Raw genomic sequence first — 17,596 nt, 5'->3', positions numbered from 1 at the left:
TTCTGGTTTCATGCACTTTTGAAGCTATTTACTATTCATACTACTATCACCTGAATTGGTGCTAGCACACTTGTATTGCTTGAAAAAATCCCATATTTCTTCTCATAAATGAGTAACTTCTACAGTTCTAATGCTAATACCATTGTGTGTTTCTAATTTCTCTTCAGTGACTTACTAGCCTGGTGTCCTGTAGGTATTAAATCTGCTTTCTGCTCCAGTGAATGAGAGGGTTTGCACCTTGAAGCAGATGGGTGATATGCTGGCTTCCTGCCAGGTTCAAACGCAAACATTTTGATGTCATTCATTTGGGGGATAGCCTGCGTTACTAAGTGACTAAAATCTTATGCCCTGGAGCCTTCAGCAAAAACATTTAGGAAAGCCACTATCACATTCAACATTTATTTCAAAGACATTCTCTTTCCTGAGCAAAGTAAATTATATCAAGACCAACAATCATCTCAACAATCATCTTCAGCCACAAACCTGATACATGCCTCAAGGGTACTATCCCAAGTATAAGCATTTCACTTTCTTTCATGCATTTAAAAAGGCTATGCTTGCACAGCTTGGCTTCCTCAGAAAGCAAGGGTATCATTCAGATACTGTAACTTAGGCTCCAGAAAAAGCACTTGTATAGATAAAGGTGTGGACATGTAGAAACAGGATGTCCACACTCCATTTTATCTCTGTACTGGACTGCTGTTTTCATCCAGCGCTACTCCATTATAGGCCCAATGCAAAGCCTGCACAATTAAATATCATTGCTTCCAGTTCAGTCCTCTGCTACCTCTGTAACTGCAGTCCCTTCACGTTAGGGGCATGCTTAGATTATTAAAATGTGGTAGGTATAATGGTCTCCTTAATCTCTCCTTCCCCCTAGCTAACCACATAGCAGCACAAAAAGTGAACAGTGCACAGAGAAGAAGGTAACAGTCCACTTTGCCTACTTGTGTCTAGCCTATATGGATTCCTATACTGTGCTCATCAACATGGATACACAGCCTTAAGTAGTCAACTAAAAAAATACAACAGCTTGCCTTCTCATCCTTTTCCCAGTGAGGGAACACACACAGAGCAATGTTTTGTCTAGATAGATAAGCAGACATGTACAAGTTGTTACAGATCTATGTCAGAGAAGGTGAGACCAAAAAAAGCACACACAGATGATGAGCTTTGCAATTATTCTGGGAGGATTTTGCACCACTTGCCTGCAATCATGAGCTTCACTCTACAAAACAATCTAAAGAAACAAACCTCTCATGAAGACATGCATCCCAAGGCTCCGCTTGATCTAAGGTGACTGCACCTCACACCACACAGCCTCACGCTGAGTTACCTTAGCAAGAGCTGACATTGATCACCAGGTCTGCAAGGTGGTAAGCAAAGTTCTGTGGAGACACCATTTTGGATCCTGCATCAGCATAGCATTTCTACTTCTAGCTCCAGAGGCAGCTTGGTATCAGCTAGCCTAGGGATTTTCTTTCTGTACTTCAGCAAACAGTGCAGAAATGCTCTTTGATACCTTAGACCGAGACCATTCTGGAGAGGACTTGAATACGATCTGATGTTACATGGAAGCAGGTGGCAGGTATGCTGCATTTGTGGGAGGCATGGCTGCCAAGGAGGTACACTTAAAACGTCCCATTGCTACAGGTATAAAAGGTCTCACAGTACCTCCTATTCTGAGGATGAAAAGACAGCAAGTTATTTTACCACCTCATGTATGCAACACAGATTGGGGCTATTCAAAAACATTGTTTTCTCAGGCCTTGATTAAAGCATTTCTTCCTTGTCAGGAGCTCCTGACTTCATAACATTTATAATTCAGATCACCACAAAGGCACCAAACAAATCCTTATGGACTCCTAGTTGCCCCACTGTGCTGTCTCCATGTTGAAACACTGCTGTTTCTTTAATATATTTTGAAATACGGGTAGTCAGTTGCCTTCCATAGCATGTTCCTTATGAAGTGTGGGTGCAGTATGTGTCAATGGGAAGCAAGTTTTCATCCACACAGCTATATTCCTGCTATGCCATCCAGAACACTTCATCTGCATTAACAGGAGATGCCAAACACCTCATACCAAGTCTCTTCCCACACTGAGGTATACACTTGACTTCAATATGAAGAAGTTAAGCCTGCACTGAGTAGTACTGTAAAACTCAGCCTTTGCTTTTAAGGACCAACGCAGCGCTTTCAAACCCACCCCACCTCTGTCTTCCTCCACAGGGGCCAGATTCTACTAGAAGATTTTTTTTATCCTTGCACCCCTCAACTCCCACTGACAGCTATGTGCAACACACTCTCTTGGTCCTTTTTCCTGAAGACAGCATTAATTATGCTGGGAAGATCATAAGCAGAATGGACAAGAAAGAGCTACATTTTATGCATGGCCCAGGTAGAAGCACTGTGATCTATTTCAGATATGATGAGCGGAGACACAAAAGACAAAAGATGAATCAAGGAAATATCAAGTCCTACTTTTGGGGGATAATTATAACATTATAGTCCATCCTTTCATCTCTGCAGATCTTGATATGGTCTTACCAACTGAAAAGACATAGCATCACCAAATCCATACGTGCACACAATAGGAATAGCACTTTAGTAGCATGCAGAAAAACCTCAAGAACAAAGGAAGCTTCACCTAAGAGCTGTTGCACAAGCATTTACCCCTATGGAAAATAGCACAGACTCTTCAATATCCAGGCAAAGGACATTCAGAACCTGCCAGTACCGGTGAGCATGCAGGGTGCTAAAAAGGGCCATTTTTTGCCCCTGCATGAATGTAACGAAAGAAAAATGACCTATTCTGAAAAAGCTTTCTGTATTTATCTTTGTCCCCCACAGAAGACATAGAAAATGGAAGGCATTTAGTGTCTTTCAGAAGTGCCATCCCTCTCCCTGAAAGCCTGCAAAATTGGTCAGATGAAACTTTTACCTATTTCAGCAGGAACGTTGCCTGTGCAAAGAAGCTAGGACCAAGCCTTGCAGCCTAACCACCTCCCCTCCTATTTCTGGGCTCAGAAGTAAGAGACCTTTTTAATATACATATAGGGAAGACAAAGGCATTCAAACTGCTAAAGACTTTGCAAAGCAGCAACTTCGGACTGTCATTTGAAGGTCGGTCTCCAACATACAGTATTTATCTGCCTATTGTCAAACAACTGCTGGAGCAGAAAGGAGTTTTAATAGAATATGTTAGTTAATTAAGTCGGAACGTTAATGGGTTTTTCATAACACTGTACATTGTATCTATGAAAAGCAATGAAAAAATGGTTCTATTTAAAAGTGGTAATAGCTGTAGTCTTTGAACATATGCTTAATGAATAAATCTGTTAGGAAAAAAGGCCTGTGTGTATTGGAGGGGGGTAGTATGTTTGTTCTCACTTAAAGCATGCCATGATGGCAATCATCAACAGCAAATGGCCTCTATTGTCGAGACTAAATAAAATTCCATTTGGCCATTTACTTTCAGGTGAAATTGCTTTCTTCTTTTAAATAACACATTCTTTTAGCTAAACAGCTGAGTTGAAAATAAAGCAATGCCAGGTTCATGTTATTAAGGACACCTGATAAGCATTCATGCTCTTTGGTAGGCACAAAGAACCACAATATAGTAATATCCAGGCAGCTTGCTACCACAGCATGGGGTGCAACACACAAGAAGCCAAATAGACTACAGTGAAGAGGCATTCAGATCCCATGGTGAGAACAGTCTAACAACCCAGTGCTAGCACGTATTGTAGTGGTGGGCGCAATTTCAGGGATGAAATTGTATGGAAACAGTACAGCACAAAACCTGAACAGAATAGACTACGTAAAGCTTAGATAACCACCAGAAAGCCACGATGGTAAAGCACATGACAACAAATTCAATCTACTGGGTTTCCATTTCTGTAAGCAGGTAGATGAATCTTGTCCTGGTTTCAGCTAGGACAGAGTTAATTGTCTTCCTAGTAGCTGGTATAGTGCTATGTTTTTGAGCTAAGTATGAGAAGAATGTCGATAACGCTGATGTTTTCAGTTGTTGCTAAGTAGGGTTTAGTCTAAAGTCAAGGATTTTTCAGCTTCTGATGCCCAGCCAGCAAGAAGGCTGGAGAGGCACAAGAAGTTGGCACAGGACACAGCCAGGGCAGCTGACCCAAAGTGGCCAACGGGGTATTCCATACCATGTGATGTCATGCCCAGTATATAAACTGGGGGGATCACCGCTCGGGGACTAACTGGGCCTCAACTGGCAGGTGGTGAGCAATTGCACTGTGCATCACTTGGATATTCCAATCCTTTTATTATTGCTGTTGTCATTTTATTAGTGTTATCATTATTAGTTTCTTCTTTTCTGTTCTATTAAACCATTCTTATCTCAACCTACGAGTTTTACTTCTTTTCCCAATTTTCTCCCCCATCCCGATGGGTGGGGGGGAAGTCAGTGAGCGACTGCATGGTGCTTAGTTGCTGGCTGGGGTTAAACCACGACAATCTAATAAGCTGGTAGATTTGTTTGTGAAATTAAAATGCCAGTTCCTTATGCTGGGAAGTAAGTATGGAAAATATCCACAGTTAAGCCACAACTGGCTGGGTATTTTTAAAGGAAGCTTGACAGATGTTGCTAAAATGCACCCCAAAAAAGTCAAACATCAATATTTACTCAACTCCTTTTCTGTTTTCCCAAAAGCTCTTCTCACAGAGTACCAGAATCTCTCCTTTCTCCACTAAATCTGAGAGCTTAAGCTCCTCAGTTCCACTCTGAATGCTCCTAAGGAAGGTTCACCAAGACAAGACTCCCCTTTTCCTTCAATAACATGCTTGAATACATCTCTTTTTTTTGCAACATAGCCAGATCTCAATTGGAAGGCACATTTTGTGGTGAAAGGACCATGGGGAACTCCCAGGTTGCATTCAACTGGATTTCCTAGTACAACACTCTGCAGCTAGAAATCTAACAACCAGGTAAGACCATGCCATGATCATCCCTGCTTTGACAACCCTTCTCAGGCAGCAGGGCTGGGAGACTGCTCCTCACTGCTTTTGGACAGTTCAGCATGACTCAATGCCTGCTCTCCATCAGCTGTGCTAAATTCTCAGTTCTTGCCATCCTTCCCCCTTCCTTTAAGAACTCTTCCCTGTGAACATGCAGAGCAAATCCAGATTAACAAAGATCAGAGATCATGAGTAGGTGGAAAGAGATAAGAAGATGCACAAAGATAAAGCAAGTCTCAGGTTCCCAAGACTGCTCTTCTGAGAGAGAACTGTGATACAATGAAGAAAACATTCCATCATTAAAACCTCTAATTCTTGGGGACGGTATTCCCCTCCCACTCTCTTCTTAATGCTATCCTTATTAAAATATTTTTCTCATTGAGGTTTCTTGCATTGTCCCATGGTGACAGAGATGTCACCAGCAGGCATACAGAAAGCACGAAACCTCAATCTGCAAACTGGTAAAGCAGAGGTCTAGAAAGCATGATTTCCAAAAGCAGTAGAGGTTTGAGATACTGTGGCAACAGACGTTAGACTTCCAAAGGGTGGTTTGCTTCAGCTGAAATAACAGTTTATAAGACTGTTGCAGACATGTCAGCAAGGTTCTGTTCTCAAAAATTACTTGCATTTTCACCAGGCTGATTTTCGGCTTATTTCAGCATGTAGTTATGTGATTAGTTTGTCCATTAATCAATCAGTTAGTCCACCAACCCAAACAGTGACTATGAGGCATGCATAAGATTTGGTACTTAACAATGTGCCCAATTCAAAACGCTGCACCGTTTTGGATCCCACATCCCTGAAAGAGGCCCTTTGGTATTTCTGACCTCTCAAATGTCTGTTCTATAACATTAAATGAGGTCCTACAAAAGCACTCTCATCAGGTAACATGAAAGATGAAAGTTAAGCTAGACAACGGACTAGCAGCAAAAAGCAGAGAATAAAGAGGACAAAAGTCACAAAAGAAGGTGTGAGTATGTTTGAGAATAATGGAAATAAGAATATCTGATGAGAGAAGAGACGAAAGAAGGAAAATAAATACAAGGCCATAGAAGAGAAGCCCACAGGAGGAGGAGGAGGAGGAGGAGTGTGAAAGCCTGGCAGAAGGACTGAGTGGAGACTAAAAACAGCACCTGGCAGTAGCTCAAATCAAACAAGGCAGCATATGCAAGAAGTGCAGTACACTGAAAACTTCCTTCCTCCTGGGAATTAAGTAACCTCAGAGTTAGGGTAGAGAGTCTTCCATCCCTCTCCTCTGGAATACCTTGCTCTAAACTCTGAAGCAGGAAAAAATCTAGTTAAACTTTTCTGTGACTGTCATTCCCCAGTTGCCACTGTGAGCTCTTCATGGAAATTTTCAAAGGCAAATGCAGAAATCAGACATTGATTTTGATTCATTTTTCTAGTCAGAAACATGATGGTGGGTAACCCCTCCCTAAATAATTTAGGGCATTAAGAAGCCAGATTTTCAAAAGGTCTAGGGAAATTTTCAAAATCCCCAATCCAGTCAGATTGGACCCTAGTTCTGCTGAAGCAACTTTAACTGTTTTTCAAAAGATGGGCCTAAGTTACATTTTCAAAAGCAGCTTAAAAATATGGAGTCCATTTCACACTGAAAGACAAGGAGACAATACTGCATAGTTGCTTTTGAAACTGACACTGGCATGCTTTTCAAACTGCTGCTTACCTTATATTTTTGCTTCCTTTAATTGTGTGTCTGCAAATACAACACACAAATGCATGTCTATTTGCCACTCTCAAATAGGAAAACACAGGTGCAGTTGTGAGAACATCAAATACTACAAACTGGGCAGTCTGAAGACAGCGCAGCTTCACAGGTCTTAAACTGCAGCGATGTTTATGATATTTGCACCTGCACAAAACCCAAGAAAGTCCCATGTGGGGAAGTATTACAGCACTAGCCAGGGCCAAATATAACCTCAGTTCTGTCCACTCTCAGAGGGGTGGAACACGGCCTCACAGGTAGACATGCCAGGCCAAGAAACGCCATTTCAGGGAATATCCCACCATGCCCCACCTGTTTTTTGTCATGCTGCATGTACATAGGCTGCTACATCTAACTGCACAGCAGGAACAAAGTACAACCGTAATTCTTCCCCCCTCTATGATCATCTGGAGCAGGGTTGTAACTGGAGTTTTCTGTTGCTCTCCTCAGGTCCATATGACCATGTTTCCTTCATCAGAAACCAGGAAAAAAGACAGAAAGATGATACCATGCTGATGTCACTCTAACACAGATAAAGCACATGGTCAGATTTAACTTCTGTGACAGTCCCTACTGTTGAAGATCAAGCTTAAAAAGTGGGAGCCACATACAGAGAGAGGTAAGAGCACAGGAGGGGAAGACTGTCCTAATACGAATGGTGAAAGAAGGACTGACAGAACAGTCCTGAATAATCCTTGGAGGAAAGTGACAGCCCAGAGATACTATTTTGCTGCTTGTGTAGTAGTGGAGACACAGTAGAATGTACTTTTACCTTGGACTTAGGATCCAAATCTTCCTAGGAACTTCCAGAAACTGTTTTTAAAAAACCAAACTCTGTGATCCACCTTTGAAATACAGCTGCCTACTTCTGCTAGCACTCCTGGGTCATACCATATTAAGTATGTCTCAATGTCCTGTCAAGATATGCTCATGATTCTTGACAAATCTTTAAACTTTTCAAGTGACATTCTTGTATTAAGGTCCAAAGACTGAAACAAAAACAAATAATTGGTGTGGTCAACTGAATATGAATGTGAGCCCAAACTCAGGTGCGTTCCACTTCATTTGATTATTTTTTCATTGCAAGCACAGTACAGCATTATCAAGCAAACAAGAGGCAACTTCATCTCATCAATTTGGAAAAAAACCCCACACCATTCTGTCACTGCAACTGGAAATGCAGTGTTTATCTGGGAAAGAAAGAGGCAGGGTGGAATGCACCTGGAGGAAAACAGATGTACAGCCTTGTGGAAACCAAGATAAAACTCACAGCTGCTGGGGAAGCAGCAGCATAGTGGTTAGAATACCTTGCTGTGGAAACCCAAATCACAAGCTGGAGCTTTGCACCAAAACACTGTGCTAGATCAGCCTGTGCATATCTTTTACTTGGGCTGCTAGGCTGAAGATGACAACACACACCACTTCACAACACACCACCACAAACTGCTGACTGCAGAAACCTGTATGCTCTAGTTCAATTGACGTGGCCTACCAGGTCTTTTGAAGTTCAAGATAAACCTTTGTAGCAGTTTACAATTTGAAAATGCATAGTCCACCAATACCAAACTGTCAGCATCGCCAGAGACCACGCAGCTTCACGGTTTTCTAGTTACAGTGACGTGATGAATGGCAATCTCTCCATGGTGACGTAGAAAGTCACTTAGTGAAAGAGAGACCCAGGGACGTATCAGCAAATGGATTCTGTTGTGTTTTCATGCAGGATGCCTGAAAGGTGACCAAAGGATTCCAACTTCCACTGGAACTTCAGCAGAAAACAAATAATCAGTTTCCTTAAATGCCTCATAAAATCCCAGTCTGAAGAACAGAGTATTATCTTTGGTATTAAAGAAAAAGATATCCTTGATGCTGTGACCGCTATGCTGGGCTAATGGAGCTGGCAGAGGAATAAGCATACATCAGGGGACAGCGTCAATAGGTTCAAGTCTCTCTAAGTTACAAATGCCATTTTACCAGTTATACCCCTTACTTAGTATAAGGCAAGAAAAACATTTTATGCACAGGGTAGAAGAAGCAAGAGCATCAAGTCAACTTACTTGCCACCTGTCCAGCTTGTAAAAGGATTAAGTACAAGAAGAATCATAAAAAATGCCTAAGAACTTGTCCAGCCCTTCATAAAGGTATACCATACAACATGTCTTCCAAACATTACCTTCCAAGTCATTGCTTTTCCTTTAAGATCTTAACAAAGACAAAATTTTGCTGTATTTACCCGTTACCCATACAGCATGTAACACGTGGTAAATACATGTTACCCACATATTTAATCCATTGGTAAATGCTAAACTTTCCAACCATGGTTACATTTCTTTTGATTCTCGTTGCTGCAATCGACATTTTCACCACTTTTACCTAGTGTGCTGTGAATGCCACTTCTTCATGATTTGTAATGGAACAAGAAGAAAAACAACCTTACAAGAAAATGGGTGGGATTTTTCATGCCAAAGTCAGAGTGGCTTTTTTCATGGTTCTATTTGCATTCCACATGCAAGCATATGGTTAGCCAAACTCTGCTCATGTTACTATACAAACATTTCATAAGCACAAATCTCTTTCTGAATCAAGCATTCATTAGAAATGCGGACTACTGTTTATAAATACTACAGTGAAATCATGGAACGTCCATGTAATGAAAGCTCAATGTTAAATGAACGGTCTCTCAACTTGTGTTTGCCAAACCATTAAGAAAACAATCTCTTCTTCTTTCCAGTATGTTCCCAGAGAAGTGTTCTTTCCACTGAGTATATTGCTATATTTTATTTCTCAAACAGAAGCCACATAAACCACACAGAGTCAGACTAAGTCTTCCTTATTCACTTCTTTGCTCTTCTTTTTCTAAGAATCTCCCCAAAGTCATCAGGATTATTTGTGCAACACCATCAAATGAAACCAGGATTACAATCTGTCCCACAAGATATAACAATTACTCTCTCATGTATTGCAGATAGCCAATACCTGTCTTAAAGTTCCTTGAAGGCAAAATGTCTTATATAAACCTGAAAGAAACTGTACTAAAGCAATAAGGACCATAGAATTAAAACTGGCACATGATAATTTACCAAATAGATACTTGGCAAAAAGAATAGACTGATTTTTAATTTAACTCTTTGCTGAAATCACGCTCCCTGGAGATGCAAACCTGGAGATGCAGTGCATGTTGGCACTGCAAACCACCTCATTTTCATCATCTGATTCTTAGATGCTGTTCAGAGATGGACTGAGATTTTCATCAGTTTAATTTTCTGCAGTGTTTTCTGTACACACTGCAGAAGAAATTTGCTTTAACACAGATTTAACTGAAAGACTTCGAACTGTCAACCCAAGTGCACACTCCTTCAAAAATAGCACATTAATTTTGCTCATCCCCACAGACTCATGTGACCTCTTTTATCTGTATCCTGTTTTCCACCTGCACCACAGGAGCTCATGGCTATGTCATAAAGCTACAGCAAAACTTTTCAAGCCTCCAGAAACACCATCCAGTTTTATTCCAGTCTGCACACTTTTTGCTTCATGTGCTATGTTGGATGTGAGCACATGCAAAATCTAACTCGAGGCAGTTCTGTGAAATAAATAGCTTTCTGGTTACTTAAAATGACCATTTTTCAATCTAGTCCATCATTTTATGGTTTCACCATCCCTTCTCATTGGCTGGCACAAATACATCCTAACAGTTTCTTAAGGCCTTTTTCAGAATTTGAAAGTGAACACTGGTTTAACATTTGCCCTCCAACCTACCCATACCAAGCAATGCATTAGAAGTTTCTCATTAGCTCACATGCCCTGTAATGAAAATGACAGTATTTTCTTTGTTTGCATTTTATTGGTTGCTCAACTTAGCCACTAAAACCCTGGAAACCTTCGACCACATTCTATGTAGCATTTTCTGCAATATTGAAGTTTATTAGTGTGTTTGTGACAGCTGAACAGAACGATACCCTTTTCTTAGCCAAATTTGAAACAAGGGCCAGTCTACAGTCCCATGACAATGCCTGTACAATGACTTATACTTCAAACATTTATTGGAGCATCCTCTGCTAACTTTAAAGACATGGATTTGCATTTTATAAACCATTTCCTGAGCCTTCATTCAAATTAGTATCATTGATACTTTCTAATTGTCTTTGCCTCTTGTGCCAAAACCAGTCTGTTCAGCCACCTCAGACTGAGGCCTTTCTCAGGCTACCTTTTCAGCAAGCACGCTTGCCAGAGGCAGCCTATACAAACAGACTTTCTTCCACGGTACTTTACTAATGCTTCCATGCTGACACTATTATGTTAACACGAAGGAAAGTGCATGACCTGCAGCTCACATTCAGCTGGAAAGCTTTACCACAAGTTTTTTTGTTGGAACTATTCCACTTTGATGTCACATGATAAATGATTGTCGATCTTTTCTTTCTCCCCTCCCACATCAGGTTTTCCCAGGCTAAGCTTTTCTGCAAGGCAGAACTACCCACGCTTTATTCTGCAATAAAAACAAAACTGTTTGAAAAACTTCCCTTTGTATTGCCCACGTATAAAGAGTAAGCCAGTAGCACCGCTGAATTAAAGATCTTTTTGATGAACAACCTGCAGGCTATGTGCATGAACACATGATATTTTGGCCAAGCAGAATTCAATGGAGATGAGAAGAAGCGAATAAAGAGGGGAACACTTCTCTTAGGACAGTGTCAAAGCCTAAGTGAAAACACAAGGGGAAGAAGTGAAGCCCCATATAAACCAGGAGGGGGTAAAAAAAAGGGCAAAAAAGCACATTCTTCTACCAGAACAATCCACACATTTCCCCCCAAAGCAGCCATATTGGTGGACAGGAAATAGGAAGTGAAATGTGAAAGGCCTCTGAATATACTCAGTATCTGTAAGAATCATATACTCTATTTATAGCACATATAGTTGTCTGTTTGGTTTTTTTTTTTTTGAATACCCAGCTAAAAACAGGATGTGTGTGTGGTTTCTATGTCAGTGGATGGATCAAATTTACTCGTGGTTTAACTCCATACTTTTAACTACATTTTACTACAAATTTCAGTGCAGGGATAAATTTGATAAACTCTGCAAAGTGATCCCTGAATTCACTGTTTTGTATAACCAGCAGAAGTGCATTTACATCTTGCTTTGCAATTAATATAGTCTATGACTATAAAGATCAGGTAACATATGATAACATGTTTTTACTTACACTATACTATCAAGAGTAAGTGCTCTGAGGCAAAAAGCAAATGTTTGCCATTTACTGCATGTTTGTACACGTCCTAACATAATAAGGCTTCCAATTTTTCAGCACACCTACATGCCACCTCAAAGTAAATAATACTGACATTTTATGGCCTAGGTTTAACACTGGCCTCAGAGGATCTGGACAAGACTATAGCACAAAGGCTGTAAAGAACACTAGCATGACTCTCTGAGCTTACAGAAAGGAAAGTGCATCCTTTCTGCCATCAAATGAGTGGCAAGCATTGACTATGAGCTGGCCAAAGCTGACCACTTATATCTAAGCTGTAAAGAGAAAGTGAACACCCAGGAGAAGTATCTATAGGTTACCTGAAGTTTCTCAGGATTCTTATATAAGTAATAAAAGGTCACAGCTCATAAATGGCTTTTCAGAAGTGAAGCACACAGCATGTAGGATGAACCCATTCACCTTAGAGCTAGTTCGCATACAGAACATGTTTTTGCCTTCCAAACACTCCCTAATAAAGGCTTTCAGCATTTTCTTTCCATGAGCTGGGCCTCCTTCACAGTCTGGAGTTGATTCCAAAGGCACACCCACATCAGCTGAACTGGCTTCTGTACTTTTTTACTTCTGGTGTGAAAACAACCACAGACTGCAATAGTCTGCAAGATATCTATACCTGCAAGATGGTATGAAAGGCTGGTCCAGTGCAGCATTAAGGCATATTTAGGCTGTAACCAGAAGGTAAATAGATCACCTAACCAATAAAAAGAAAAAAAGATTTATCTACACCAGGTGCATGATTAAAAGTCCAAAGTCCAGTAGCTCCAAGAGCCCTCACTGGGCAGATAGGAAACATTTTCTGGTAAGAGACAGAATATGCTTAGAACCATGTGCAGAATGACTTGAAAACACCCACTGCCTTGATGATTAAACAGAGCTAATTTACTTACCGCTTACCATAATTAAATAAAAAACATGTTTGAGACAGCTATGGACTGGATTTAAAAGGACTTTCTAAGGAGCTTTTAGGAGACAAAGTCTCAATCCTTTAGGCTTCCTTAGAAATCCTAGTTAAACTTCATAGACATCAAGTAGGTAATGGAGGTAAAATGTGAGAACCACAGCTAGATTAAAAGATACACTGCACTACAAAAAGATCTAGCAAAAAGTACCTTCCATGCTAACTAGGCTTTACAAAACATTTACAACCTGCAATGAATTTTCCTTTCTGTTTTTTTTTTTTTTTTTTTTTTCCTTTTGTTCCTTGTTCCTTTCATTCTCCACGAAGATTAGGACAAGTTCTAAAAGAGGGTTATGACTGTATTTTTCATCTGTACTGAAGTGACAGTATGATATATCTGATCTTCCTTGTCTTACTTACCATCTGACATGCACTCAAGTCCTTTCAGTCACATAGTATCTCAGTTCCAATGTCTGCTCCAGGACAGATGGTCCCCTGGGATTATAATTTATGTCCTTTATGCACTAGAATCCTAAAAAATAAGTGAAAAATCTAACCTTTAACACTATCAGATGTCCAAGAATCATTCAGGGCTTTTACACATAATTTTTCTTGAAAAGAAATTCTAAAAGACCATGACGTGATGTTCATCCATAAAGGAAATATCAAGCCACTGATCTGTGGAGTGAAGCATGGAAAGAAGATGAAGTATATTCCTGTGTTGTTATTGATCGACTTGCTTGTGCTTATTGCCTTCATACAGGAATTGGGATGTTCCTGAAGCCTTCCAGGTATCCAAAGGGTTATGTGCCATAAAGTCTTTTAGTATTTAAGGAAAAGGGGGTGATCCATAAGTTAAGCTCCCTTAGGACCCATCTGCTCCATATGGAAAAAGCCTTCAGCTGAAATCATAATGGCCAATTTCATTAAAATTTCAGCAACCGCTTAAAGGTCTGTGAGTACAAGACAGAAATCCTTACTACTTATTTGTATAGGACTGTTGAATGTGTCATACCTACCACACAGTGGGGCTAACCGAATACATAATCTGGAAACAGACAGTCCATCATAGCCTCAGAGACTGTGGCCAGCATGTCACTTGAAGCATAGCAAAAACATGGGCAAAGAGGGTTATGCAGGCATGTAGAAAGAAATTCACCTCTAAGAAACTGCAAGGACTTTTTCATTCTTTCCAAATTCTGCTAAGGGAGGGGCCAGAGCTGTATTTTTTGTCCAGATTATAAAGTGTTCTGCCTCCAAGGCTTGTATGATTTGTCATCTACTTCTAAAGCACCTCGCACTGTGAACATCAGGCCAGTTCATTCACAGTCTCATCCAAAGCCCACAGAAACAAATACAACTCTTTCTGTTGATGCCAACACACTCTGCATTACAAACCCAATCAAGAAGTCTCCTTAAGAACAAGAGTATAAAGGGCTAAATCCTGAAAGTGCCCTCTCCTACAGAGGTACTGTTGAAATCACAGAGAATTCATTTCATTAGAAACTGATCTTTCCAATTTTGAACAGGCTAGTAAATCAAAGACTACCTAGATATCCAGATGTCACCTCTGGGACATGAGGTGACCACTGCATATAGATAAGCACATCTGCACGTTAAAGAAAAACATATTTAAAAGCAAATCACAGTCTTAGAAGACACCAGGATAGAACAAGACTGCATCCAGGTAAAAGCAAGTCAGCAGGGTCATGTGTGAGGTACTCCTCAAAATATCACCTCAACCGATATAGCACATCTTTGTATTAAGCAATCCTCTGCTACCTAGGACAAGGGACTACTAAGTCAAGGGAGGAAACTTCCTGTAAAGGTCTGGATACACGTTGTCTTTCACTTGTAATACAAACATAGCATGGAGGAACTATATAGGTCCAAGAATAAGAAGCACTGTCTGTGTACACAGTGTGTGTCAAAGCATAATCCAAAAGTTATTCTTAAAACCAGAAAAATCAGGCATAAAGCATACAGATGGTATTTATACTTTTACAGCCACTTAAAAACACCTCTCCCTCCCTTGCAGGAAAAGATGACAACTAATTATTTTCAGCTAGATGTTTTTATTAAGTTTGTTTTCTGATGTGTCTTAAGTCAAAGCTCAAACACAGAAAAGATGTCTAGCAGGCAAGTCCCAAGGGGAGTCAACTTCTTTTACAGAGCAGGTGCCATTCAAAACAACCAACAAGCACCGTAAGAGACGGTGTGGATAGTTCTGAGTCCACCATCAGCATCCTCATTGCTCCCCTGAAACTTCTGCTGATGACATAATCACCAGCTCCGTGCAACAGCTCCTGAGAAACAGGCTTTGCAATGCACTCATTCCACTCCAGCAGCATGTCCATAAGGGGCAGAACCAAGAAGTAACTGGATTTTATAAGTGATTGCCAATGGAAAAAAGGAATTGGTGCCTCTTGACTCACTACTGAAGGCCAAATTATATCCCCAAACTACATCGAGTGGTCTAACAAAAGATGCTATGCCTTTCTATACAGCTCGCCTTATGCTACCTTGTCTTGACACGAAGGGCTCCAGTACCTGAACAGGTTGTCCCAGTATATAAAGTTAATACTTCTGTTAAGTGGAAGTGTAACTGACTCTGTATGCTCTCAGTCCAATGCAAACAGAAGACAAGATTGCCAAAATTCAAGCCAGAAGTGCCTAGTGCTTTTACAAAAGCAGACTAAGAATATGTATACATAGTTACTGTGGTTCACCTGATACAAGGTAACTTGATCACATATCTTAGTTTTTAACACAGAGCTGTTTGCAATGACAGTAGCCCCAAAAGCTGTTCTTCAATATTCCTTAGTGCCTGCAGTCCACCATAATATTCAAATATTGGTATAAAAGTGTTGTCTTTACACACACTGCTGTGCAAGGAACTTGGTATCATGACATTTCCAGAGAGGCCAAACGAATAAGAATTAATGCTGAAGCTGTAGGCACAAGGCTTGTCTTTCTAGGTCCTCCTAGCTTCTACAAAGAAAGAGTTACCTCTTCTTAAGCTTTATGCAACTGCTGTAGTCTGCCTTCAGTAGAGGTGCCTTGCCAGACTCTACACTTAATCCCTTTCCCTACACTGCCTCTAAATTCAAGCATTCCTCCTCTGCTTCCTCTTTCCCCCACCATGTAACTTAGGGGGACAGGCGTAGTTTTAAACTGTTGAAGGAAATAAGCCCATCTATTGCCTAACATGACCCATCTTCCTGTCTCTCCAACAATATGTGAATGATCAGAAGAAAACACCACTAAAGCAAGGACAGTTAGGAATCACTCCTGCCTCTGAAAAATGCATACAGCCTTATTTTCAATTACCTTACATCTTGCTGTTATTATCAGTGCAAAACTGACGTGAAAACAATATTCAGATTTGGTAGCATTTTACACCTACTTTACAATGATGTAGATGAAATACGCTGCCATGTGCCCGTGACTGTAAGGAAAACCTTGATGGCAGAGTGGTTTTACAGAAAGCCAGTAACCTTAAACAATAAAGGCAAAACAACTGCATGACCTTGCTTTTATAATTCTTGTGTGTCCTTTGTTATACTGACATGAGCTGCTAAAACTAGTCACCAGAGCACTTACTCATGTGCATAAGTGCCAGCAAGATCGGGCTCCAACTTAAGAGAAGATTTCAGCACTTCATTTTGCTCCGTGTGAAACCTCTAGAGGATGTGTCACAGAGGACTGATAAGCAATTGCAAAACTTCTGGTAGCAAGTACTCAGCAGCACATTCAGACTGCTTCATAGAAGCAAGAGTGACTTTATCTTGTGCTCTGTATGAGCAAAACCCCATGTTTTTAAGCTACCAGGTTAATTTTTGCTGAAAACACTGGCATAGTCTGCCCAGACACAAGCAAAAATTGTGCACACAATTATCTGGATATATACCCTGGCATTGACAGAGCAGCAAAGCAGGTTAATGTGCAAGAGCATCACCACAGAACAGTAACACAAATCCAGAGGGTGGAACACAAAACAATAAAATGGTTTATTGCTGCTGTTCACTTTTCCCCTGTTCTGGGAAGGACGTAGAATCTATTCCAAAGAACACATCATTCAGGCAATCTATTGCGATGCTGTGTTGTAAGATGTTCCCTCACTCCACCTACAACCCCAGATCGGACAAGAGTATTTGCCCGAAAAGGGACTACACAGAGCCACACACTCTCCTTTTGTCCTCATATCCCTTTTCTGCATCTTAAGAACAAACAAACCTGAAGACAGGGCCAAATCTCCTGGGGCAGAGGAAAAGAAACATGTTATTAAAATAAAGTGTGCACATAAGTGATTTCTGTCTTGGGATCTGAAAAGCAAGTTTAATTAACCAGCTGAGTGGAAAGCACAGTTTATATAATGCAGACTATCTGTGAACTCTCACCCCCGTCATTCCACACAACCCCTTGTAACTGCTACTCCCCATAATAGCATTTTTTGCTGGTAAAAAAAAAAAGTAACCGGGATGAGGGATCTAGATGCCAACTTTCACAGAGATCAAGAAAGAAGAAACAGGTGTTTAAAATAGAGACCAATTCATATTACGCAGGCTACTAAATAGTTCTGTAAGGGAAATACAGCTTCATTGCTTCTTGAACTCCTAGAAAATAGTTTGTCCTCAGAGAGAAAGTTATTCAGTGCTAAAAGGATACTGACAGATTCTGCCACTGTCAATGAGAGAGTCCTGGAAAGAGTCTAAAGACTTCTGC

The 17,596-nt window shown here is 40.5% G+C and overlaps 1 protein-coding gene across 8 annotated transcripts in view; it reads right to left on the bottom strand.

Annotated features, from left to right (window-relative positions):
- PTPN5 (protein tyrosine phosphatase non-receptor type 5) overlaps positions 1-17,596 on the bottom strand; it is an 86,018-nt gene that overhangs the window by 49,092 nt on the left and 19,330 nt on the right. For 5 of the 8 annotated variants that reach the window (XM_030039666.1, XM_030039668.1, XM_030039667.2 and 2 more), the window contains one exon: positions 13,292-13,403. The exons of the other annotated variants lie outside the window; for them this stretch is intronic. In XM_030039666.1, the coding sequence (XP_029895526.1) occupies positions 13,292-13,301 (10 nt within the window). In that variant the 5' untranslated portion in view covers positions 13,302-13,403. The remainder of the gene's footprint in view (positions 1-13,291; positions 13,404-17,596) is intronic. 8 annotated transcript variants of the gene reach the window in all.

The sequence above is a fragment of the Aquila chrysaetos genome, chromosome 16 (genome assembly GCF_900496995.4).
Source record: "Aquila chrysaetos chrysaetos chromosome 16, bAquChr1.4, whole genome shotgun sequence".
NCBI classification, from domain to species: Eukaryota; Metazoa; Chordata; class Aves; order Accipitriformes; family Accipitridae; genus Aquila; species Aquila chrysaetos.
This window is presented reverse-complemented; position numbering and strand designations above follow the sequence as displayed.